At 33.3% G+C, this 25,686-nt stretch overlaps 3 protein-coding genes across 3 annotated transcripts; 1 reads left to right on the top strand and 2 right to left on the bottom strand.

Moving 5' to 3' along the window:
* The first annotated feature begins 1,485 nt into the window (after positions 1-1,485).
* LOC130716988 (uncharacterized) lies at positions 1,486-2,514 on the top strand. The gene is made up of 3 exons (XM_057567060.1): positions 1,486-1,587; positions 1,680-1,936; positions 2,369-2,514. The coding sequence occupies exons 1-3, from the start codon at positions 1,537-1,539 to the stop codon at positions 2,403-2,405; spliced, it is 345 nt and encodes a 114-aa protein (XP_057423043.1). The 5' UTR covers positions 1,486-1,536; the 3' UTR covers positions 2,406-2,514.
* An 899-nt stretch (positions 2,515-3,413) lies between these two features.
* Positions 3,414-3,839, bottom strand: LOC130719870 (uncharacterized). Its single transcript, XM_057570468.1, has one exon. It carries the CDS (start codon positions 3,837-3,839, stop codon positions 3,414-3,416), a length of 426 nt encoding a protein of 141 aa, XP_057426451.1.
* A 137-nt stretch (positions 3,840-3,976) lies between these two features.
* LOC130719869 (uncharacterized) lies at positions 3,977-6,905 on the bottom strand. The gene is made up of 3 exons (XM_057570467.1): positions 6,488-6,905; positions 5,173-6,390; positions 3,977-5,076 (listed from the first exon to the last, which is right to left on the bottom strand). The coding sequence occupies exons 1-3, from the start codon at positions 6,882-6,884 to the stop codon at positions 4,031-4,033; spliced, it is 2,661 nt and encodes an 886-aa protein (XP_057426450.1). The 5' UTR covers positions 6,885-6,905; the 3' UTR covers positions 3,977-4,030.
* Positions 6,906-25,686: the final 18,781 nt, after the last annotated feature.

The raw sequence follows: 25,686 nt of genomic DNA, 5'->3' as shown, positions 1-25,686 counted from the left end.
ATCAAAAACTACCAAAAATCGTGGCCCAACTTACTGGGCCTACATCCTGCTCGCCTACATCAGGGTGCAGTTTAACAAAGGAACCCTAGAGATTACTCCTAATCTGAACACGGCAAAGAATTAGGGAGCCGCCACATCCAGAGCACGTCTTTCACCAACCTTAAAGGTATGTTATCCATTCCTTTCATGTAAATTCATCAAAAGACTCGCCTGCTACATTCTGTTTTTGATCTTCAATTCTTGCATTCAAATGTTTTTCTAACTTCGGATTTGAAATCCCAATTAAAATGAACCCAATTTGTAGGTTTTCAAGTAGTCCTCTTGATGAAAGAGTCACAGCTAACTAATTTTTTCCTTAATTTAGTGCATAAATTACCAGCGTTAAACAAAAGGACTACATCACCGTCATACTTACCAATTTTGATACCCTGCATGTCGTTTTCTACGTATCACATTACCTCAGAGTATAACCTTTCTCTGGAAACCTCGAAAATCGATTATATGCCATGGCCCAGCCACATGCACTTTTACAGTTTAATATTATTGTTTCTACAAATAGGGTAAATTTATCCTAACTTGGTGTTTTCTTCTGGAACCATGTTCTATTATTTGAGGTAAAATTCAATAAACTTTGTTGGCAGATAGTACCCTTTATTGGTGATGCAAATATTCTAAAATTTTGTCCTTATTAAGACCTGTTTACCAAGGAAAATATCAAATGACATTACATTGCTAATAGCAGAAAATCCCAAATTTTTTTAACCTTAACAAACTAAGCAATCTTACATAAGCTTTGGGTCTGCATTTGTCTTATATTTTTTCAGTACATGTTTAAATACTATATCATCTTACTTGGACTCACATCATTTGAAGATTCTACTCTAAAATACTAATGACATATTCTAACAGTTTTGCACTTACACTTATTTGTTCTATATATTTTTAGATATGTATCCACTACGCTTACGAAATCAGCACAAAAATCACAGAATTTTTGTGAGGCAAATATATCCATATCGGGTAATTATATACAACTTTCATTCTATTTATTATATTTCTATACCTTATACCTGGTTTCTTTAGGTGTACTATGTTCAAGTTGTTGACTTTCTTTTTTCTCATGCAATAATTTAGCAAAACATGGTCATACCACGTTGGTTTGCAACCAAACATGGACATGAATTGCAAAATGGTGCTGTCCTGAAAGATCCAGCTGGAAACCAAATCCAAGTTGATGTGCATGCATATAGGAACACAATGTGGTTTGGGCAAGCAATATCAGTATTAAGAAATGTATATCATGTTCAAGAAACAGGTTTAGTTAAATTTAGCTATTTTGGACATGGGAATTTTAATAGTAGAGTTTTTCATAAGGATGAAAAGGAAGTCAGTTATCCTCCTTCATTGAATCACAATCAAATGCTTTTCCAAAACCCTCCAAATGGAAGACACAGTAACATGCCTGAATTCTATGTTGACTATGATCATGTGTTTTTTTGGAATGAGATAATTATCTCAGGCAAGCATGGAGGATTAATGTGGGATAGAGTCCTGTCTGAAGAAGAAATCAGGGGAACATCAAATGTTGTGAGTTTTTTTCACTATTTGATAGTTTATTTATTTTGTTTCCTAAACTAATAATACTAATATACTCCCAATTAACATATTTGTGTTTTTAGGGCATTCCTACAAAAATAACTAAGGAGTTGTTTGCACACAAGCCTACAGAAATTGAGGTTATACTTCCAGATGGAACCTGGACAAAATGGGGGATTACTTGGCATGATATGTTCCCAACAAAAGGAACATTTGATCAAGGGTGGCAGGAATTTCATAATCAAGAATTTGATAACACATGCTTAGTGGGAGGAGAACATCACTTCATCATGTGGAAGAGGAATGAAGAAAACACTTATTGTGTCCAAGTTGACCACTGGTAACTTGATTTCATTTTATTTCCTTCATGTGCTTATAATATCTTTGTTTAATACTGTTTGCAAACAAAATAGGCTATGATCCTCAGCAAGTCTTTTCATTTTTGCTTAAAAAATAATTTTGAAATAACTTTGGTTTAATCTTCACTCCATAATTGTATAAATCACATACCTGAATATCTTTATACTATTCCTTCTTTCCAAATATTTAAATTTGTTTTTTATATAATAAAATATGCTTAAATTATAAGAAATACATGGTTAGATCAACCAATTGTGTTTATTTGCAGCTTCTAATCCTCTTCACCTTTTCTTTTCTTTCTTTTCATTGCTTTAGCTGTTCGATTCGTAGAACATATTGCTCAACGAATAAGTATATAAATAGATACTCCTATCTATCAAAAATGAATACTTATTCCTTCCCATTGATGTAGGCTTTCGAAGAGAGAACATGATCAGCAGCAGAACTAACTTTTCATCTGAGAGAACCAGTGGGTGGACAACTATAAGGTTCAAGTGGCAAAAGATTACTGGGTTCAACTTAGAAATCCGCAAATCAAGTTTGCTCTTATTATTTTGTTCCCAAACAACTGCAATATATATGGGTTTCATTAGGTTAATTTCAAATGGTGACTGGATAACTGTTATTTATCAGTACAAGTACTTTATTTTTAAGAACTCTATCTTTGAATCCTGCATCTTAAATTCCGCCAATGAAGTTTTTATGCGTCTACAAAATTATGTCACTACTTTATATTCCTACAATCATACTAACATCAAGTATATAGCAATTAATATACACATAAGCCAACATAAAACTTAGAACTAACTTCACATGTCACATATATTGATATTGCAACATATGGAGCCTATTTCTCCTGCTATTTTCGTTACTTAGGCTGTGCTATTGCAGTTTGTTTTCGTTTTTTGCCTGATGAACTAAAGCTATTGTACAACTTGTTAGTCTAGTGATATTTTGTAGTTAGGTAGATTATCTTGAGATGGGTTAGCTAGTACCATCAATTGTTCTCTTTTTAACATCTCTTTGTAATTTGGTTCGAAGTACACCTAGTACTTTTTATTTATATATTTTTGCTTATAAAAAAAACAAAAATTGATATTGCTTACACATGTAGACAGTTCCCATTCCCTATTCATCACATTCTATTGACTACAACAATTTTCACCACATAGACTTCAGGTAAGCACTGAAGTAAATAATTTACTCTTTTGTATGAATCATACATTATTTTATTATTACTCAATTTAAAAGACTATCAAAAGTTTAACATTCTTTTCTTTCCCACGTATTGCCTTCAAGTATATTTGATTTTATACCAAACATTGCTTCATCACCTATGAAATATTCATGAAATTTAATACCCTCTAACAATAAATATCCGCAAATCATTCAATCCCACTGGTTAATGTATTCAAAACCCAATATCCACTTACATAACTTGGTTTTATTTCAACTATTTATCCTAAATTTTTAAACACTTCTTTGTAAACAACATTCTTTGTTTCATTTACCAACAAAGAATCCGTTCCTTCAACATAAATCTTCAATCCCTCTCTGCATTTCACACGGGAGACAGCAACATAGAGTTGACCATGTGAGAAAACAGGTCTTGGTAGAAAAACACCAACTCTACCCAAAGTTTGTCCTTGACTCTTGTTTATTGTCATTGCAAAACAAACACAAACAGGAAATTGCCGTCGTTGAATCTTTACATGTAAGCCACTATCAGAAGGGGTAATACTCATTCGAGGAATATAAGCCATCTCCCCAGCATTAGTTCCATTCATAACTTTTCCATAGATTAAATTAGGACGCAGTTTGTCAACAATAAGTCTAGTTCCATTGCACAAACCACGAGCCACATCAATGTTCCTCATTAACATTATAGGAACTCCAACTTTAAGACACAACTTGTGATCAGGGAGGCCAGAACCTTTGATACTGTTTAAGAACTCAATTGTAATCCAATTTGCTTCAATACCTAAATCTTCATCAACTTTGACAACACTATCTGAACTAAGATATACTTTCTCTTTACCAGGTGATCGGGATAGCACATATTGGTTAATAGTATCTACAATATCCAAAGTTGGAGCAAGAATGGCCTTATCAAGAAAGTAATTTTCTTGAAAAAATTTGACTCAAGATCTGGATATGTTGAATGAACTATACTTGAAACACCATCCCCTCTAGATTCCACCAACAAATCCTTAGGAATTTGAATATCACATTCACCATCATTGTAATCACCCAAATTACCATCTCCAACATCAAGTATCCACTTACTAAAACTTGTTCGGCGTTCTATATCATCTTTAGAATCTGCATTATTCACTCGCATGTTTTCTACTAACCTCAAAACTTTGCAAAACTTCCATAATCTTGAAGAGTTTATTGTTGCCATAACAATTTCTTCACGACTTGCTTTAGGAATTATTGGTAAAGTTTGTCTGAAATCACCACCAAGAATAATAACTTTTCCACCAAAAGGTTTGTCAATACACCCAGGATTACTCACTAACATGATATCACGCAAAGTTCTATCCAATCCCTCAAATGCCCATCTGTTTACCATTGGCGCCTCATCCCAAATAATAAGACTTGTGTGTTTCAAAAGTTCTGCTTTATTACTCCCTTGTTTGATATTGCAAATGGTATCCTCATTTAACACAAGTGGAATACCAAATAAAGAATGGGCAGTTCGACCCCCAGGAAGTAATAGAGATGCTATACCACTTGACGCAACATTCAAAACAACTTTCCGCTCTCCACGAAATTTATATGACAAAGTTTTCCACAAAAATGTCTTCCCAGTACCCCCTGATCCATACACAAAGAAAAATCCGCCAGATGATTCATTCACTGCATCAACAACCTTTTCATATACAATTCTTTGCTCCTTATTCAACCTAGAAACATGGTCATCATGCTTCTTAACCATATCACCCACATCATATCTCAACTCATTATATAGTAGAATATTATCATAATGTGGAACTTCATTTGAAATTGGAAACGGCATTGTAGGAATATCCTTCAAGCTTTTTCCGTTGCTCACTAACAATTTTTCCAATTCTACTAAACATAAAGTTCTTAAGATAGCATCATCCATTCGCAAATCTAACAACATAACAAAGAATACAAATTAGCATATTCATACTTTTTTAATGTAAAGTTATATATATATATATATATATATATTTATAAATACCGTACCTGGATTGCATAGAACTTTTCTCCTTTGATATAAAATTCCATCAGCTAAAAGTCGCCATGTCTCCTCAAATACTTGTCTAGGATTTACAATTGAATTTGACAATAGTAATGTTACAAAAAGGTACCTTCCTGATCTTCCGGATGACAATTCCGAACAATCAATTATACCATCAATGAATTCTTTGTCATTTTCTAGTAATTGCAATGCTGAGCATGCTTCTTGAAATGATAGATACACAATGCCATCTACAGTTCGCAAATCATTGTAATTTGTACATCCAACCTGTAAATTCAATAGTAATCGTAGATAATACACCTCACCACAACCAATTGGTATAAAGTTCATCCTCTCAATAGAGAAACCTCTTTTTCTTGGTCTCCACTCCTTATGCCTACGATCATACACAAAAAATTGAGGGTATTGAGCATAAGTCAAGTGTCTGCCTTGTGGAAATTTGTTATTGGCAGTCATCCAAGCAGTAAACATTGTTTCTTCTTTTTTCTTTCGCCTCACAACTGAATCAAGAGGTTCTTTATCACTAAACAAAACAACTTGTTGTTTTGGCAAATGGAATGATAATCTTTCTACAGGAGGCCAATGGTGATGAATCTCAAAAGATAATGACCTCCAAGCAGATTCACACGGTGACAAATAACGACAATCATAATATTGCTGAATCTCATCAATGTTTACCTCTTTTTCACCTAGATCAGCTTTATTTGTCATGGAGACAGTTACTCGATCAACACCCTTGTTGATATACTTGAATAAGTATTTGATGCAATTGGACTTGTTGCAATACTCAATGTTAATGTGTGCTTGATATTTCATCAATAATTTTGCATTATAAGGCACCACATAGCCATTGTCCAATTGAACGCCTCGTCTCTCAACAGAAACACCAGTGTTCCTTCTTCGATAAATGGGATACCCATCGATATCAAATGAAGTCTTCTCAACATATTTCTTTGGAAAAAATTTGGAACAACGACCATTTACCATACATGGAGAATTTTTTCGACCACCACCGCACGGCCCATGAACCATATATGTTGAAACAACATCAAATAGCTTCGGACATGCAATAGGATCAGGTAGCTCAGCAGAAATAAAAGAATCTATCAATTCAGGTCTATTCAACTTCGAGCTTGGAGCTAACCAAAGCAATATATGTGCATGAGGTAATCCCCTCTTCTGAAACTCTATGGTATACATACCTAATATATCACATCAATCAATACATAACAACAAATTATTGCCTTATTTAATACAATACTAATATATTGAACAAATACCACATTAGGAAAAACATACCAGCACTAACTTTTCCAAAATATTCTCCTTTCTTCAAGCCAACCATTAACCGTTGAAGCTTAGCATGAAAAACTCTACATGTTATATCAGGCCGATCATATGCATTCAATCCTTTTTGAGATACATATCGTTGTATTTCAGGCCATTTGGGATTGCATGTAACAGTTATGAACAGATCTGGATAACCATAGAATTTGCATATAGCCATTGCATCCTGACAATTGTTAAACATATACCTTCTTCCACCTGTAAATGATGATGGTAAAACAATTCTTGTACCAATATGTGATGGATCAAGATCACCCTTATCAACTGCTTCTTCTAATCCGGCCAAGAAATCTCTACGAATTGTCTTTTGATTACCTTTGACATATGATAGCCTTTGTGCCTCAACCATAGAGTAGCAATCTACAATAAATTGCTGAAACAATCTTCTAGAATGAAGAATAGTAGTTCCCTCATGTGAAGGTGTGAAAAACGACTAGAAGGGGGGGGGGTTGAATAGCGTTTATAATATAAAAACTTTCCCCTTAAGATTTAAAGTAAATCTTTTCGGTTTCTCTAAGATAGATGGTGCAGCGGATAAAGATAGAGAGAAGAGAGAAGCACACAAGTATTTTATCCTGGTTCACTTGATAAATCCCTCAAGCTAATCCAGTCCACCCGTTAAGGTGATTTCTTCCTTCTTAGAATGAAGGCAATCCACTAATCAGATAATTGTTACAACTGCACTTGAAACCTACAAGTGACTAACAATACACTGACTTAGCTATCACTAAGATTCACTCTCTTAGTCTTCTCTAGGATCCGATCAACCTTGATCTCCTAAAGAAATCACCACTAAGATTCACTCTCTTAGTCTTCTTAAGGATACTGACCTACCCGGTCCCTTAAGGAAAATCAAACAACTGTTTGAGGTTGGTGTTTACAAAGGTTTGCTTCTAAATAAGCTGAGTGTAAACTAAATAAGAACAGATGAAGAAAGTAGAGGCTTGAATCTTTTCTTGTATTGCAGCTCTTTGTTTTTTTCTCACTCTTAGTCTTTCTTCTTTTCTTCAGCCTTTTATAGTCCAAGGTGCAAAGGATATTTCTGTTGAGAGAATATGACCGTTGGAGGTCATTTCTGGAACTTCCAGAACCTGCTGTGGCTGAACCTTGGTAGGTAGGCTTTTCAGAATAGTACACTGCTCTTGTACTTCTCGATAGAGACATTTGCCTTTAACCATTGACTTCTGATCAGAGTTATGCTTCGTGTTGGAACTTGTGAAGCTTGGTGATCAGAGTCAGAGGGATGCTTGGATCCTCTGACCTTCGTAACTTCTGCTTCTGGACCTTCAGAGCTTCTGAACCTTCAGAGCCTCTAGTCCCTCAGAGCTTCTGGTCTTCAGATCTTCTGATCCTCAGATCTTCTGATCCTCTGATCTTCTGATCCTCTGATCCTCAGATCCTCTGATCTTCAGATCCTCTGATCTTCAGATCCTCTGATCTTCAGATCTTCTGATCCTCAGATCTTCTGATCCTCTGATCCTCTGATCCTCAGATCCTCTGATCTTCAGAACTTCTGACGAATATATCTTCTGGTGTCAGAATCAGAACCTGTTTGTCAAAACACTCAAGACAAACATTAGAGTATCATAGTTGTTCATCCACAAATAAATACTTGTTATCATCAAAACATAGAGTTGTACCACATGACCAAATCTTGATCTTACAATCTCCCCCTTTTTGATGATGACAAAACCATGTATTTTGATGAACAACTCTAAACAAATAAACTGAATACACTCAGAGTATAAGGTATCAGAGTTAAAACTTATCCTGATGTGTATAGTTTATCTTGCTCCTTTTGAATCCAAGACTCGTGCTTGATTCTGAGCTAAGCTCCCCCTGAATCTAATACTTAATATCAATGTTAGTAATATCTAGATTCTGAGCTAAATAAAATAGGAGTTGTCAAGATACTATAAGTTCTCCCCCTTTTTGTCATAAGCAAAAAGAATGAAGGTGGAAAAAAAAATAGTAAGAGCAAAAGACGAAATACTCCCCCTCAGAAGTAATACCATGGGATACTTGGCTGCTGATTAGTATATCTTCTTATGAGAGCAGAAGTGTCAAAGTCCAGAGGTTCTGGTGACATCTCCATTCTGGAAAAAATTCCATCTTCAGATGCTTCAGAATGAGAAGCTATGAACCTACTCTTCTTCTGATGACGCAAGTCAGAAGTTGTAGTAGCATCTTCTGATGTTGTTGCTTCTGGTTTGACAAGTTCTGAGTCTTTGTTTCTATCTGAAACAGTCATGCTCATCTCTACAAGCTTTTTCAGCTAGCTTTGACTTGACCAAATCTTACTCTACTGATGCCTCCAAGATTAACTTCACCTTCAGGTTCAAGTTTTGGATCTTGGGACATATGTCTTTCTCCCGTCATGTGTTGCTTGCATCCACTGTCCAGGTTCCATGGTTGGAGTTTCGATGGACCTATTGAAGATATCTGCAACATATATAATCTTATCCCTAGGTACCCACTTTTTGGGTCCTTTCTTGTTAGTTAGCCCAGAAGTTCTGACAACTTTGGGTCTTTCAGCAGGATAATGGAAAGGAATTTGAGCATGATATTTTGACATAGAGAAAGTTCCTTTCTTAAGAGATGATGAAGCAACTTCAGAAGGTTTAGAATGACCAATGTCATATATTCCATTTCTGCTTACGCCATAGATCATTGAAGCCATTAAGCTTCTGTCTACGCTTTTAGCTAGGAATCTTTGAAAAGACTTTTCATACTTAGACTCATTTCTACAATCAGAGGCATCACAAGCAACAATTTCTTCTAACTTAGCAATCTGGTTCTTAAGCACAGAGTTAGAATTGATCAAAGCATGATTATCATTTTTCAAATCAGAAATAATTTTCTCATGTTCAACAGAAGTTTCAGAGGCAGCAGAGAAATTCTTTTTCAACCTTTTATGCTTAGTCAAGAGAGAGTTATATTTATCCATAATTTCAGACAAAGCATCTTTAAGTTCAGAAGTTGAGAAAGAATCAAATACCTCATTTTCATCGTCAGAGTCTGGATCTCCTTCTGATTCTGAGTCAGAGTCAACAGCTTCCTTTGACTCTGCTCCTTTGTCTTTGACAATAGCCATGAGTCCTTGGACTTCACCATCAGAGTCAACATCCTCTGATTCTGATTCATCAAAAGTCACCATCAGACTTTTCTTTGGTTTGAAATGCTACTTTGACTTTTCGTCCTTTGATGAACCTTTGTATTTGCTCTGCCTGTGCTTCCAGATGCAGTTGAGCTTTCTGGATATCAGAGTCAGCTCATCTTCATCAGAATCTTCTGATGCTTCTTCAGATTCTTCTGCTTCAGCTTGGAGAGCTTTTGACTTCTCAGATTTAGCCTTCTCAGAGCGCTTCAGCTCATGGCATTTCAGTATGCTGATGAGTTCTTCCAAACTCATCTGCTCAACATCTCTAGTTAGCTCCAAGGAAGTTATCAAAGGCATCCAGCTTTCCGGAAGACCTCTAAGGATCCTCATGACATGATCCACAGTGGTGTAGCTATTGCTGAGGGGTCTTATTCCAGCAATAATCAACTGGAATCTGGAAAACATATCCTCAATGGATTCGTCAGGTTCCATTTGGAAGGATTCATATTTCTGGATCAAAGACAGTGCCTTTGTCTCTTTCACCTTTTTGTTTCCTTCATGTGTCATCTTTAAGGAATCAAGGATACACTTAGCGGAATCACGATCAGTAATTTTCACATATTCTTCATATGAAATGGCACTTTGCAGAATAGCTCTTGATCGGTGATGATCTCTGAACTCCTTCTTTTGATCTTCACTCATCTTCTCCCTTGGGATCTTTACACCATGTTCATCAACAGGAGGGGTGTAGCCATCAACAACAAAATCCCAAAGATCAGGATCAAAGCCAAGAAAGAAGCTTTTGATTCTGTCTTTCCAGAAATCAAATCTCTGACCATCAAAGATAGGTGGTCTTGCACTGTATTGATATTTGCTTGTAGTAGTGGTGGAATCCATGAGTTTTTCACACTGGCCCGGATCTACTGAACACTGTTAAGTGTGGTAATCAGAACTTGCGCTCTGATACCAATTGAAGGTGTGAAAAACGACTAGAAGGGGGGGGGGGTTGAATAGCGTTTATAATATAAAAACTTTCCCCTTAAGATTTAAAGTAAATATTTTCGGTTTCTCTAAGATAGATGGTGCAGCGGATAAAGATAGAGAGAAGAGAGAAGCACACAAGTATTTTATCCTGGTTCACTTGATAAATCCCTCAAGCTAATCCAGTCCACCCGTTAAGGTGATTTCTTCCTTCTTAGAATGAAGGCAATCCACTAATCAGATAATTGTTACAACTGCACTTGAAACCTACAAGTGACTAACAATACACTGACTTAGCTATCACTAAGATTCACTCTCTTAGTCTTCTCTAGGATCCGATCAACCTTGATCTCCTAAAGAAATCACCACTAAGATTCACTCTCTTAGTCTTCTTAAGGATACTGACCTACCCGGTCCCTTAAGGAAAATCAAACAACTGTTTGAGGTTGGTGTTTACAAAGGTTTGCTTCTAAATAAGCTGAGTGTAAACTAAATAAGAACAGATGAAGAAAGTAGAGGCTTGAATCTTTTCTTGTATTGCAGCTCTTTGTTTTTTTCTCACTCTTAGTCTTTCTTCTTTTCTTCAGCCTTTTATAGTCCAAGGTGCAAAGGATATTTCTGTTGAGAGAATATGACCGTTGGAGGGCATTTCTGGAACTTCCAGAACCTGCTGTGGCTGAACCTTGGTAGGTAGGCTTTTCAGAATAGTACACTGCTCTTGTACTTCTCGATAGAGACATTTGCCTTTAACCATTGACTTCTGATCAGAGTTATGCTTCGTGTTGGAACTTGTGAAGCTTGGTGATCAGAGTCAGAGGGATGCTTGGATCCTCTGACCTTCGTAACTTCTGCTTCTGGACCTTCAGAGCTTCTGAACCTTCAGAGCCTCTGGTCCCTCAGAGCTTCTGGTCTTCAGATCTTCTGATCCTCAGATCTTCTGATCCTCTGATCTTCTGATCCTCAGATCCTCTGATCCTCAGATCCTCTGATCTTCAGATCCTCTGATCTTCAGATCCTCTGATCTTCAGATCTTCTGATCCTCTGATCTTCTGATCCTCTGATCCTCTGATCCTCTGATCTTCAGAACTTCTGACGAATATATCTTCTGGTGTCAGAATCAGAACCTGTTTGTCAAAACACTCAAGACAAACATTAGAGTATCATAGTTGTTCATCCACAAATAAATACTTGTTATCATCAAAACATAGAGTTGTACCACATGACCAAATCTTGATCTTACATCATGAACTCGCTCATGGATCCTAAAGGCAACAAACTCACGCTATGATACACGAACTCTTTTTTTAAAAATGCGCCTATCTCCATCCTCACGAAACATGATATCTTCTTTATAACCATCTTCTCCATAAGGAAATATCAACGGATATTGTAATGGTAAGAAAGATGTGTGTGTCTCATGAATCCGCTGCAAATTTCCATCAGTTCCCTTAATCACAATATCACGACCACAATCAGTTGTATCAAAATCTCCCACAATAAGAGCAGCAACCTCATCCACTGTTGGCAAATTATAAACCCTAGGATCTTTTGGCCTGTGACGAAACAACCTCAAAGAAATATTACAACTTGGATTCTCACCAATGAAGTCTCGAGCCATCCGAAATGTTTTGGCCAACACATTAGACTTATCAATCATTGAGAGTAAATCTTCTACCAAAGATTGCATTAGATTAGTTTTCCCATCCATGCTTCTACAAATTAGACGATAACATTGGTTAAAACTTTCATTGTCCTTATTATACGTAAAAATATTTAAATACAAAAAACTTAGTATTGAGATTTACCTAAAGTGTTGACTCCTGTTTTCAATCTCATTTTGTGTATCATATATGTACAATTGCGCAAATTTAGGACTTTCTCCATCCTTTGGTAACAAACTACCAATTCGATGATAGTTTTGCCCACTAATAACAAATTGGGGTGGCCCACCTCCGTCATTTATACCTGTTTCTATCTTACCACCAAAAGAAGTGAAAGCAAATAGACTATTATAGGACCTAATATTTTCTATAAAATGACGACTTCGAACATCATGACCCATTATTAAATCCCATAATAAAGCTGGTGGTTTTTGTAGATATGCTAGGAGCACCTTTCCTTTTAGACAACACCTTTTAAACTTTGTGGGATTCTTCTCCTTACTCTTTCCAACTTTTTCAGCAAACCAATGCAAGGCACCACAATATTGGCAAGTATATTTCATGTCTCCAATATCATCATAATCTATATGTTAAACAATTATAAAAAGTCACTATGTATTTTTAATAACTTAAACTAACTTTAATTCTAAATATTGTCTTCCATACCTTCAAACTCGGTGGAAGTTATCTTATAAGACACCTCATTATTTGATTCAAAAATTACATCGTCATCATCATCATCATCAGTAGACTTACTACTATCTGATTCCATTGAATCTACAATACATAAAATCAAATAAAAGTTATACTAAGTTTCTTAAAAATCTCATAATCAACAAACAAACTCACTTCAAATTTACAAACACCAAAAAAAATATAATAAGGACCTACAAACGCATTATACATAGACTTTCAAATAACTAATTATGGTAAATTACTCAAACAATAAACTACTCATTTACGTGGTTTACTATTAAATCCCATGCTATAATGAATCCAATAAATTAAAAATCGAATTACTAAATAAATTTAAGGAAATGAATAATTAATGTAATTTCACTAAATAATGCTTCATAATTAAATTTATTAGTAATTAACATAATGGAATGTACCTACCAAACATCATAAAATTTGATGAAGATCCATCCTCAAATGAAGATTTGCTAACTGAAGATACATTAGGATCCCACCATTTATTGCTAACACAACCTTTAGGCATACATTTTCGAGGTCTTGAGATGATATTGGTTTTAACTCTCTTACTTGGGGGCTGAATTTCACAATGTTGCCCACCATCTTCATGTGCTGCTCATATAATGCATCAATATGAATATGATCAAGAACTTGTAACTTTACACATATCAACATAACCCAATATATATATATATATATATATATATATCACAACAAATGAAAACATTACCTCTGCGGCCACGTTTAACACGTTTGAAAGCTTCATCATCTGAATCCATACCACAGGATATACAAACCTTAATTTTACAACCAGATTTCAACCAAAACCACAGAATATTTTACTCTCAACTCATGCACACCTCAGCTATTAGGCCAACAACAAAACAATGCCAACCTTCTAAGCTAAGACAAATCGAACATATGAATCCAACAACTAACTTATATAGCCTCCAAAAGTTTTTCTCCTTCACCTTTTTCACTTTATTTCATTTTAACTTCCATCTACCACATCTGCCACCATATCGACTTATAGACGAAAAGAAAAATCAGAAGTACAACCATATCAGTAAAGATATCTATAAACATATATGTTAACTTTTTAACAAATACAATAACACCTTCTTTTCTAAGAAAAAAGTTATTGCTTACTTTTTTTGATTCATCACTTTCCAGTTTCTTACTGAAGAAACTTTATGACAAAGTCTACTACAAATACATTGTCTTTCTTAAACTACCATAAACACTAACTTCTGTCAATCAAATATATATACCTCCATATTTGGATTTTACCCAAAATATAACACATAAATATGGATTCAGCTTTAAAGGAACACCATGACATTCCATCACCTAATACACAGTCTTTACCATCTATAAACATATGAAAAGACAAATTCACACAGTTAAAACATAAATATTCATTAAAATCTTGAACAATCCAGGTTCACATATCTTACAATTACCAAGGAGGTAATTTCATACAGAGGCATCGAAATTACATCATTGGAAATAAGATAACACCAATCATATACACCTGAAATCCTAGAAATACAACTACAAATACAATAGGATATCTACTTGATCAAATACATTCATGTATGGTTTACAAAAAGACATACCCATACTTTTAACTTAATCAGAAGATCAAATGATACTTTGTTTAATCAATACCTAATGAACACTAATCACAGCCAAACATGCAGTTATCACCCTTAGCACGTTGGTGTTTCATTTGCTCATCAAATTCTTCCTCCAACTTCCTCTTGTATGACTTAGAGCAACTCCCATATTCGTATGAACTAAAAACTCTCTTTGCCTTGCAAACTTCAGCAGGAACTAACTCATCAGGACTCATAAGCAAATCCATACCAAAATCACAATCATCAAGATCCATTATCGAAAATGACCCTGGAAACTTTGCCTGAAATTATTTTATTACACGCTATCAAATTCTCCATAATAACTACCATACTATCAAATATATACGAAAACAGCAAATAAAACTAACCAAATTAGGAGTTTCAATTGCACCATTTAGCATAAAGAGATCAATAATGTCAACATCTTCACACACACGCTCCACATGGTAGGCATCTTCATAGTGGTATAGGTTTACCATCTTCTTTTCAACCTTAAACAATAAATCCCTTCCGACCAAGGCTTTATCAATGCAAGGAGACACATCCACATTGTTTCCATCCTACACATTCACAATTCACTAATTAAAATTTAAGGCCCTAAAATTAACTTGTGCCTACACAATTTTGATATATACTACTATGACAAAATACAAGTAATAAACTTGACAGAATCTGAAGTCTCTACCTGAATCTGACTAAGCACCTCCCTACAGGATTTTTTAATTAGATTTTCAACAACACAATCAGGAATCACAAAGTCCATTGAATAACATCCATCAGATACTTTAACCATTATCCTGAACCTAAAAAAATATAATACACATTTTATTAAGTTAACACCAACATCAAATATAAATAAAAAATATTTGGCATTACTCATATAACTTTAAAACTAAACCAAACCTAGGAGACACATAGTTCACCCGCATAAAGCATGCACTACAATAATAATGGCAATCCTCAATAATCACAGCCCGATCACACAAACATGCTAAGTACCACCAACCATCCTCTTTTAAGATATTAACTATCTTGGCCCTAACTATGAACTTTCCATCCTGCAAAATAAAAAACATACATCATCCATAATACTTAAGCATCCTTCTTTGTACATCATTAATTATTATTACAATAAGAAAAGAAATACACTGAGAAATTCATAGCAGTACAAACACTCACCTCTTTGGTTTCACTCAATGATAACAAAGTTTTCCTAGGATGATTGCTAATGAAATCGTCAAGCATTGATACAAGTCCATACTCAGCTTCATTCGTTCCAAATAGATCATGCCCACAGTCGCCATTGTATACAACCCTAAACACAAAATTATACTATATAGTAACTAACAACTCAGGTACCACAAGATTTTAAAACACTAAATGTATAAACAATAAAAAGACTAAATTGAAGTAAATACCCATTCCAAAATGACATAACCTCTGGAATTTGAGGGTTGAAGCTTAACCTAGATGCTCCAACCACAGCTTGCAACACACATTTACCTACTCAAACATAGATTTATAGGAACAAACTATATTGAGACTTAAAACATAAAATGTAACTAAAAAATAACAACACCATCAATATAACTTCTGTTTAGCCAAAATGTTTCTTTCAATACCTCTAAATTTCTTTATTTTTGCAAACTGAAAAACCAGGACAGCCTCTTCAGTCGAATGTAGTGACAGATGGTCAGTAACAAATTTGGCATGGTCATCAAATAGTACACACTCAACTTTGCCCCTGTTTTGAAAAACAAACAGATTCAGAAATATATACAATAAATAGACAAAATAATAACTAATTTTATGACTGAATATTACTTAGAACACTTAAACTTTTATATATTACTTATCATCAGAAAGTTCAACTATCATCATCTTAAACATTTTTCCATTCTTCACACATGTCCTCTCTTCAATAACTGAAGTGAGTAACCCCATAAAATCTGAAAAACAACATTGAATTTGTTTCCTGTCAAAAATAATCCACAAAGTAATCTATTATTACCAAAAAGGAATATGATTTATAAGTTCAAAGAATAAAAATATCATACCAATAAGGTGAACAGATTCACTACCAATTGCTTTCACTTGTTCAGAGTTGTTCAATGATAAACCCCACCTAGGGATTTTAGAAATTTCACATGGCACAACCATAGTTTTTTCAATCAACAACATCTTATAAGGATGCTGAGTAGCTCGATAAGCACCCATGTTTGGAATTAGGCGCCCAAAGATAATCTTATAAGCATTTCCTTCCACAAATTTATCTCCCCACTTCACATGCATTTCCTTCCTTAAAGAACACTGAATTTTGCCACCCTAAAACAATACAAAAATAAGACTTCAATTAACATATACCTAATTTATATCCTCACATCTAAGTAAGTAACTAACATAGGTAACTAAAAGTCAACAAATATAACACCCTCAAATAATTACTTCATAAACACATGATAATTTTTTTTCCAACACATCCTCAAAATAACACCCTCAAAATTAATTACTTGTTCAAGACAGTAACAAATGACAATCTTTTGGCACAAGGACTTTAGACTTGGAAATATATAAAAACAAGACCACATGTTTAAAATATCAAACTGCATTGCATGTATCAATCTGTAACTAATTAAACATGAATATATCATAATTTTCTATTCTTCATTTGAATCTTGTTAAGCAAGATTAAAAGAAATGAACATACATAATGATCCATCAAGACCATGTCCACAGATTTTGGAAGTCCAGAACCATTCTTAGCATAAACTACCCAAAGACGAATAACTCTAACAACAACTCTCCAAATTTGAGATGGAGGACACAATGAGTTCACAACCCCCATTGAAACAGCACTATCCATCTCAAAAGAACTCTCAATGAAGCTATGTTGGATAACTGACTACAATTTGAACTAAGACCTTTGAAATGAGTACACGTAACTTTCACTTATATAGTAAAAATTAGGCGGGATTTATAAACTTTCAAACATATTCATGATTGCTCTCTAAAAGTGAATGCTTAACTTTAAATGGCTGCTCACACATTTTGACAAACAGTTGGCGTGCGTGTAAGGTATACAAAGTGACAGTAAATATTAACAACGTAAAATCCATTAAATTTAGTAAACGTCTAATTCAACCAAGAGTAAAACCAATAGAGACTATATGGGTCCAGTGCAATGTGCAAATCCAACCGAAAAGGACAGCAAAGTTAGTTATGTAATTAGAACAGAAAGAAGGAACAACCATGCACCGATTGAAAAATAACTTTGCCTACTTAAAAGCAGACAGACTCGTAACAATTCTTTCTGATTCTCTTTACCCACTAAAACAAAACATAAAACCCATCGGTTATCTATATACAGAGCTAATCATAGTTACCTTCGCAGCAACAACAAAATTAGGTGGCCCTTAACCTGACACGTACCTTTGAGATTGAGATTGACACAAAGATAAACTCCTTCAATATCGAGGAATCCAATAAAGTAATTTATGAATCCCTCTGTACACCGAAACCGCTCTTGATACCACCTCTTCATACTGTAAACGGTTCATACAGAACGAAGCTATGGGTCACTTCATTCATATTCCAGAAAATCCTTTTCAGTAAACCTATTTCTCACCACTAATTTTAACCACACACTTATACTTAGGTTCTACACTCTGTTATCATCTTATTGGGACACTCAAAATATCTTATCTCCTTTTGTACTTCCAAATTTTCAAATTGCTAAAAAGTACTTTCAACAACTTTTACTTAAATTATTCTACAACTTTATAAGTACATTTTTAAAGTCTTTTCTTAATAATGTATTTAACGTCTTCCATAGTAGACTTCACACTACCAAATTAAATTTATACAAAACTTTATTTCAATTTCTTATATTATTTTTTCTCTTCTAAAATACTTTAATAGAACAAATTTCAAATTGTTTTCTCTTAAACTCTTTATTCAATCACCTAATTCAAATATACTTTCAGTAAAGATTTTAATTAACATACAAAAAAGATCTAATACAAATTTTCTATCATTACTTCCAAAATTACATGCATATTCTTTCATATCTTATTCTACTTGTAACAAAAAAAACTATCTTATTCTACTACTATAGGAAATAGACACACTAATTGAATAATACAAATCTTTTAATTGTAAAAAAAATATTATCATTACTTTCTTCCAATTCACTTTTAACATTCATAGTTTCAATCTACCATTACCATAAAATTTAAAACACCAATGTTTTATTCAAATTTCATATATTAGGTACCAAATATAAAGGGCATTTCTTAAAAATACAAATAAGCTAAATCAATTGTTATTAGAAAAAATAATAATTTCTTATCCATTACGAAAGCCAATTCTTTTATTGGACTAAGTCATGCTTCCACTGCATAATGACAGATAAATGTTTATTTTATTTTTCACTCAAACAAATTTTAAACCAATAGAATAATCTAACAAACCAAAATGCACAAAATATTGAAGCCACTACCTATTTTTTCTCTTTTGGGAAATCTGGTTGCCAACCTAATTATTATTATTATTAATCACAAATAACTATAATGCTACCTACTCATATTATATATATAATCCATTAAAATTTCAATACTTCAAAATTAACATTACAATCAGATTTTCAGAAAATCTATAAATTCAATTGATTTCAACTAAACCCCAAGTACAATATCACAAAACTGGACTATAAATCTTTACTCAAAACACGTTCTACTTCAATTTAAACCACTAAGTACAACTTTTTTACAATTCAAATTGCATATTGCTAAACCAAAGAAAAAATATAAACCAATAGGACAATTAATAAAAATATTCAATATATTGAATATACTAAATAACAGCAAAAGGAGTTGAGCACAAAAAATATTACAACTTTATAGCTCAATTTGGAAGACACTAACAATGTCACCAAATGCATTATTCTTCCACTGAATCATAAAATTAGACCCACAGACTATCCACTAAATAAGTTTAATGCTTACTATAATAATAAAATACATATTCATTTAATCACTAAATTGCTTCTAGTCACATTTGCACTTCTTCTAATTACTTCTTCTGTTCTTGGCATTTGATCTTTTCATCTTCATTACCATGAGCCATCAAATAATCATCATTTCCATGTGAATCACTTCTTCTATCCAAATAGACCATCAAATCTTCAACATTTTCAAACTCTTCAAATGGTAAACCTTCACAAAGATTTCCCTATAATAAAACAATTTATAAACAAAGACGACAAAGATTAGTAACAAACATAGATAACTATACAATAATAAGTAAGAATATCAGATACACTTACAAAAAACGTAATCCGCCATAACAGGGAAACACAATGAGGGTGCATGACATCACAACAATCAAATTCAGAAGAATATCCAACACACTTTTCATTCAAATACTTCAGAAACTGCTCTTCAGCTTCAATAACTTCATTATGTCCGATAGGAAAATACCAATATGGTACACAATCAGCATAATGGAACTCCTACATGTGGATATTCAAAATTAATTATTTCTAATTTTATTTACAGTCTTCATACATATCATGTAATACAAAAATGATTTACCAAAAATACCTTGTTCGGATATCTAATTTCAAGCTCATCGAGTATTGAACCGAAAATGTCTAAACTTGATGTCCCCAAAACAGGTCCTCCATGATGAAGCACACCCAAAGAAACCCTGAACAAAGTTACTCCATAAGAACTTAAAAACCCAACTTAAACAAAAAACTAAATAATTTTTTATATAATAAAAAATGATACCGATTCCTAACTGCAGCAACTTCCTCAATATCAGGATTAAAAAATATCTTTGAAACAGGTATTAATGTCTGCAATAACTTCTGGCCTGAAATACAACAATATTTAGATTGAATTAACAAAAGTCAAATAAATTAAGAAACTACAAATATCAAAGTTCTACTAACATAACATGGTTTACCTTCAAATTCATTTATCTTTGCATATTGTATAACCACAACTGGCTTCTCATTAGGATGACAAGATAAATAATCCAAAAGTAAAACAACCAAATCCCCAGCTACAACTAAGGGCACTCTCCCTCTGCATAAATTTAATAACACAAACAAATCATAAATTAAATATCATAAAACTCTAAATCCATAAATATATGAAATAAACAAAAAATTGAGAAATATAATATAACTTGTCATCCGAAATCTCAATCATCATGATCTTCATATCTACTCCTCTTTTTTTAGAAATCCTAACAGGTGATACAGTTGTGAGAAAACCAACCATATCTGTAACAATAATAAAACAAATTCAGTTAGGAAAATGAACAAAAAAAACCAGTACCTACTAATCACAAATTACTTTTAACAATTATCATCTATGAACTAATCACTAAAATAGTTAGGCTGCATATACCAAATAAATATTCAGTATTTGAATGAGATGATCTCAGTTGTTCAGACGACTTCAGTGATAGTCCCCAATTGGGTATGATATTACTCTCACACAGCACAACCTTTGTTTTCCCACTAAAAACAATCCTGTATGCATGATTAGTAGCACGATATGATCCCTTAGCAGGGAGAACAATAAAAAAGTTTATCTCATATGCATTCCCCTCAACAAATTTGTCACCCCATTTGCGAGACATTCCCTTCCTTAATGATGCTTGAATTTTATCCCCCTACATAAGCAGATAACCAGACAAAGGTTAACCATCACACAAACAAATATATACATCAAAAAATTAACTATATTTCAATATGGATAATCATACATGATGATCCATGAATACCAACTCCAGTGAAGAAACACTATCATTTTTAGCAAATGCAGGTAAAATCCATCTACGAATCACTCTCACTTTGATACACCATTTAACACTTGGAGGACACAAATCCATAACTCTATCCATTCAACAAATAGGTTCAATAACTTGAACAGAATGTTTACAAAGAGCACCCTTAGATGACTCTGTAATCAAACACTTCAAATGAGGACAATGATGTTACATCCATATGGTGATTTCACAAGTATTTATACCTCTTTTAGAAGTGGTTCACTTCAGAAAAAGTTTTTTACACACTTAATATCTCCCAAAAAGGAAAATACAAACTTTTAGATATCTAAAAAGTAAAAAGCCATTGTTAATTATACTTCATATCATGCCAAAAAAGCTAAAATAGCCATCAGACAATTACAGAAACACCTTTTTCCCATCCCATTCAGAATTGAACCTACTTTCTAAATGACACAAATATACAAATTTCAATTTTACTGATCTATCACGTTCTGGTTTTCAAAAAAATCCGCAAACAACACCATACATCAAAGATAGCAAAAAATAAATCAAATAGAAACTCACCTGGCCTTCCTTCCTCGTATACAATAACAATCACACCCAACAAATTCTCATCAACAACAACTGCTATTCCCAGAAAAAACCGGAAGCAAGGAACATAACAACTCCACAGACGGTTTACCCATGGAAAACTATCGTAAACCTAAAACGGAATCTTAATTTTTGAAGTATAAAACTCAATCATGGACCAACAAAGTACTTTAAAATGCACCCAAGTTAACTTTTTTTTTAAATGGACCCAAGTTCACTTCTAAACATTAGCAACTAACAAAAAAGAGAACAAAAATATATAGTAAAAATTACGAAAAGTAAACATTATATTACTTAAAATCATCAAATATGTCATTTTCATCCTATAACCGAATAAAATACCATCCAAAATTTGAAAACAAAAAATGTCAATATTAAAAATGACTTCCCCAACAAAAAATATGAAACCAAAGTTAATTATTCATCTATTTTAGAACTTAAATAAAAAAAATACAATTTTTTTAACTTTATTCAATAACTTTATTCACAAATTCAAGTTACAAGTTTACTTTTTTAAAAAATTTCATATACATGACACTCCAAGCAGAAAATATGAATAACAATGGTAAAATCGTGTTTCCTATTTATTTCCCATTATAACACAATCTAACAAAAGTCTTATTTCTTTAAGCCAATCAAAGACAAAGTCTTCTTTCTTTAAAAAAGAGTGTTTCTTCTTTAACACAATATTTTTTTAAACAGGAAATCATAATATTCAAGAAGCTAAAACAAAACTCTCAAAAACAACAAATTTATTTTGTCTATGAGGATACCTCTCATTTTTCTTATTCTCATTCCTTAATATTGAAACCCTTTTCACTACCAAAAAGAGCTATTTTCACTTCCATTCTTCGTACTTTTATTATTTTACCATCAACCAATTGTTTCCCACAAAACAACAAATAAAAAGGTTACTTAGTCAATAATAACGTGCTAACTAAACAAATTTAGTAAACTTAATTACAAAATATAGAATAATCACCTTATATAATATAATAATCCACTTATTATACAAACCACAACATCACAGCAAATTGTCTACACCCTGAACAACTTCACAGAAGAACAACAGCCTTAGGATACAGATAGACACAACTTAATACTTAACACCGGAACAAATAAACTACTTCAACAGTACAAACCATCCATAATACTTAGACAATACCTAAAAACCTTCAAACCATCCAAAATACACATTGTTTCTTATCAATTATTTATCTTAACATGACATGCTTGAGCTTCAGCTTGGACACATGTTTCCCTACTCTTTCTCGATTTTAACTTGCTTGAGCTTCAGCTTGGACACTTCTTCAACTTTTGGCAACTCCATACCAACCTTCCTCTTGAACATATTACCAGAACCCCCAACATAAGATGGACCATCTCCCAAAAAAGGTGTTAAAACCTCAGGGGATGAAGGATCAGATGATTGTGAAGGACATTGAGAAACATCTTTTTCTTCAGACAGATTAACAGCAGTGGATGGAACAACATTAGGCTTCACAAAAAACAAACCATAATATTAAATATTAAATTTAATACCAAAATTAAACGCTGAAAAAAATAACAATTGCTATCACTAAAACTGAAACACTGTTATATACCACAACAGGTGTATTAACTTCCCCAGCTAATTTATATGCATCTATGATAGCAACTTCACTACAAACCCTCTTGATGCGATAGGACTCATCATATTGAAAAAGGCTGTTTGACTTCTTCTCCACCTTGAACAACATTTCTCTACCAACCAATATATCTTCAATCATGGCAGGAAACTCCCCACACTTAGGATCCTAGAATATAAAATGATATGAAACACATTATAATTAAAAACCAATCAAAAAATCTTTCTAAAACGGATAAACATATTCATGCATATAATAACCTTCACATAGGACAAAACCTCCTTGCATGACTTCATTAGAAGGTGCTGAGCATCAGAATCAAATAGCATAAAGACTGCAGAATCTGATTCATCAGTAACTTCAAGCTTAATCCTATACCTAAAACAATAAGAAATAATTGTAGTTAAAACATATGTAACAAACAGAATATAGAATTTTGCATCAAAATACAAGTGCCCACCTTGGAATAACATCCATGACATGCTTAAAACACCCACCACAATAGTATAAACCATCATCATAGGTTACAGCTTTGTGGCACTTGCAAGCAAAGTACCACCATTGGTCATCTTGCAACAAACCAGTAATCTTTGCAAGCACAATGAAAAACCCATCCTACATTGAATTGTAGAAAGTAAATACAAATATGACATCTAACATAAACTTATTACAATTACAACTGAAAACAAATCATTTAATTTAGGTATAAACAAATTACCTCCTCTGTTTCATTCAACCCAGCAATTGTCTTCTTCAGATGGTTATTCATGAAGTCTTCATATATAGGAACAGCAGGCTTAGGAGTGAAAATTTCACCAACATCTTGATTGATTTTAAAATCAATGATTGAAATCCTTCACAATCAAATTAAAAACAAATGTTAACTAAATTTCAGAAAAAAATTACATATCATTATTTACACATCATTGAAAAATTTAGCAACCAACATCTCACTTACCTATCCAAGAAAGAAATGGCCTCTGCACAATCAAGATTTAGTATAATCTTAGAAGCCTTCATGACATTTTGCAATACATTTTTTCCTACAAAATACATATATAGAAGTTTGACCGCTCAACTACTAAATTAATAAGGAAATTAAAAGTTGTTATAAATCATTAATATTCAAACCAATGAATCAAACCTCTAAAAGTTTTCATCTTAGCAAGCTGAAACACTATAATCGGTTTTTCATTGGGATTGGCAGCAATATATTCAGACACAAGATCAGCATAATTTCCAAAAAGAGCACACTCTACTTTACCCCTATTAAAATAAAAGAATACGATCAGAAAAGTCAAATTAGAAAATTAAGGAAAGCAGTGCAAAACACAAAAAATAAAAGGACTTACTTCTCATCACTGATCTCAATCAACATCATTTTAGTAGAAATTCCATCCTTAACATAGGTCCTCAGTTCAGAAGCAGCAGTCAACAAACCCAACACATCTAAGGATAAATCTTCAAATCAATTATCCACATAACTGAATTCATTAAATTCCATGATAACATAAAAAGAAAAAGCTTTACCTACTAAATACTCAGACTGAAAAGCATCCCCATTCAGATCCCCAGTATCCTTCAGTGAAAATCCCCACCTTGGTATGATACTGCTCTCACATAGAAGAACATTAGTTTTGTTATTGAATAAAATCCTGAAACCATGTTCAGTGGGGCGATAGGAACCCATATTTGGAATCAAATGAAAAAATGAGATCAAATACACTTTTCCTTCCATTATAAATTCAGCCCACTTCCTAAACAACAGTTTCCTTATTGTAGCTTGAATTTTTCCACCCTAAAAAGAAAACATCAAATAGAAAGCAAACATCAAATACACAGCAAAATTTCAAAGCCAACAAAATATTTAATACTCACATGTTGATCAAGCAAGATCAGCTCCATTGAAACAGGTTTGTTATCACCCATATAGGAATCAGCAACCCACATTCTCACAACCCTAACTTTGATCCTCCACTTATGGGTTGGAGGACAAAGAGTCAACACAGAATCAATTGAATCAGTAGAACTCATGACTATTGACTTAAAGCAAATT

This window comes from Lotus japonicus, chromosome 5, assembly GCF_012489685.1.
Source record: "Lotus japonicus ecotype B-129 chromosome 5, LjGifu_v1.2".
Taxonomy (NCBI): Eukaryota; Viridiplantae; Streptophyta; class Magnoliopsida; order Fabales; family Fabaceae; genus Lotus; species Lotus japonicus.
The sequence above is the reverse complement of the archived record's forward strand: the minus strand, read 5'-3'. Positions and strand labels throughout refer to the sequence as shown.

Excerpts from the sequence above, each read along its gene's own strand:
- LOC130716988 (XM_057567060.1), top strand. The coding sequence starts at position 1,537 with ATGTGGGATAGAGTCCTGTCTGAAGAAGAAATCAGGGGAACATCAAAT. Across the intron at positions 1,588-1,679 it reads TCAGGGGAACATCAAATGTT|GGCATTCCTACAAAAATAAC; the intron begins GTGAGTTTTTTT and ends TTGTGTTTTTAG. Across the intron at positions 1,937-2,368 it reads TGTGTCCAAGTTGACCACTG|GCTTTCGAAGAGAGAACATG; the intron begins GTAACTTGATTT and ends CCATTGATGTAG.
- LOC130719870 (XM_057570468.1), bottom strand. The coding sequence starts at position 3,839 with ATGTTAATGAGGAACATTGATGTGGCTCGTGGTTTGTGCAATGGAACT.
- LOC130719869 (XM_057570467.1), bottom strand. The coding sequence starts at position 6,884 with ATGGTTGAGGCACAAAGGCTATCATATGTCAAAGGTAATCAAAAGACA. Across the intron at positions 6,391-6,487 it reads TTTTGGAAAAGTTAGTGCTG|GTATGTATACCATAGAGTTT; the intron begins GTATGTTTTTCC and ends GTGATATATTAG. Across the intron at positions 5,077-5,172 it reads AAAAGTTCTATGCAATCCAG|ATTTGCGAATGGATGATGCT; the intron begins GTACGGTATTTA and ends TTATGTTGTTAG.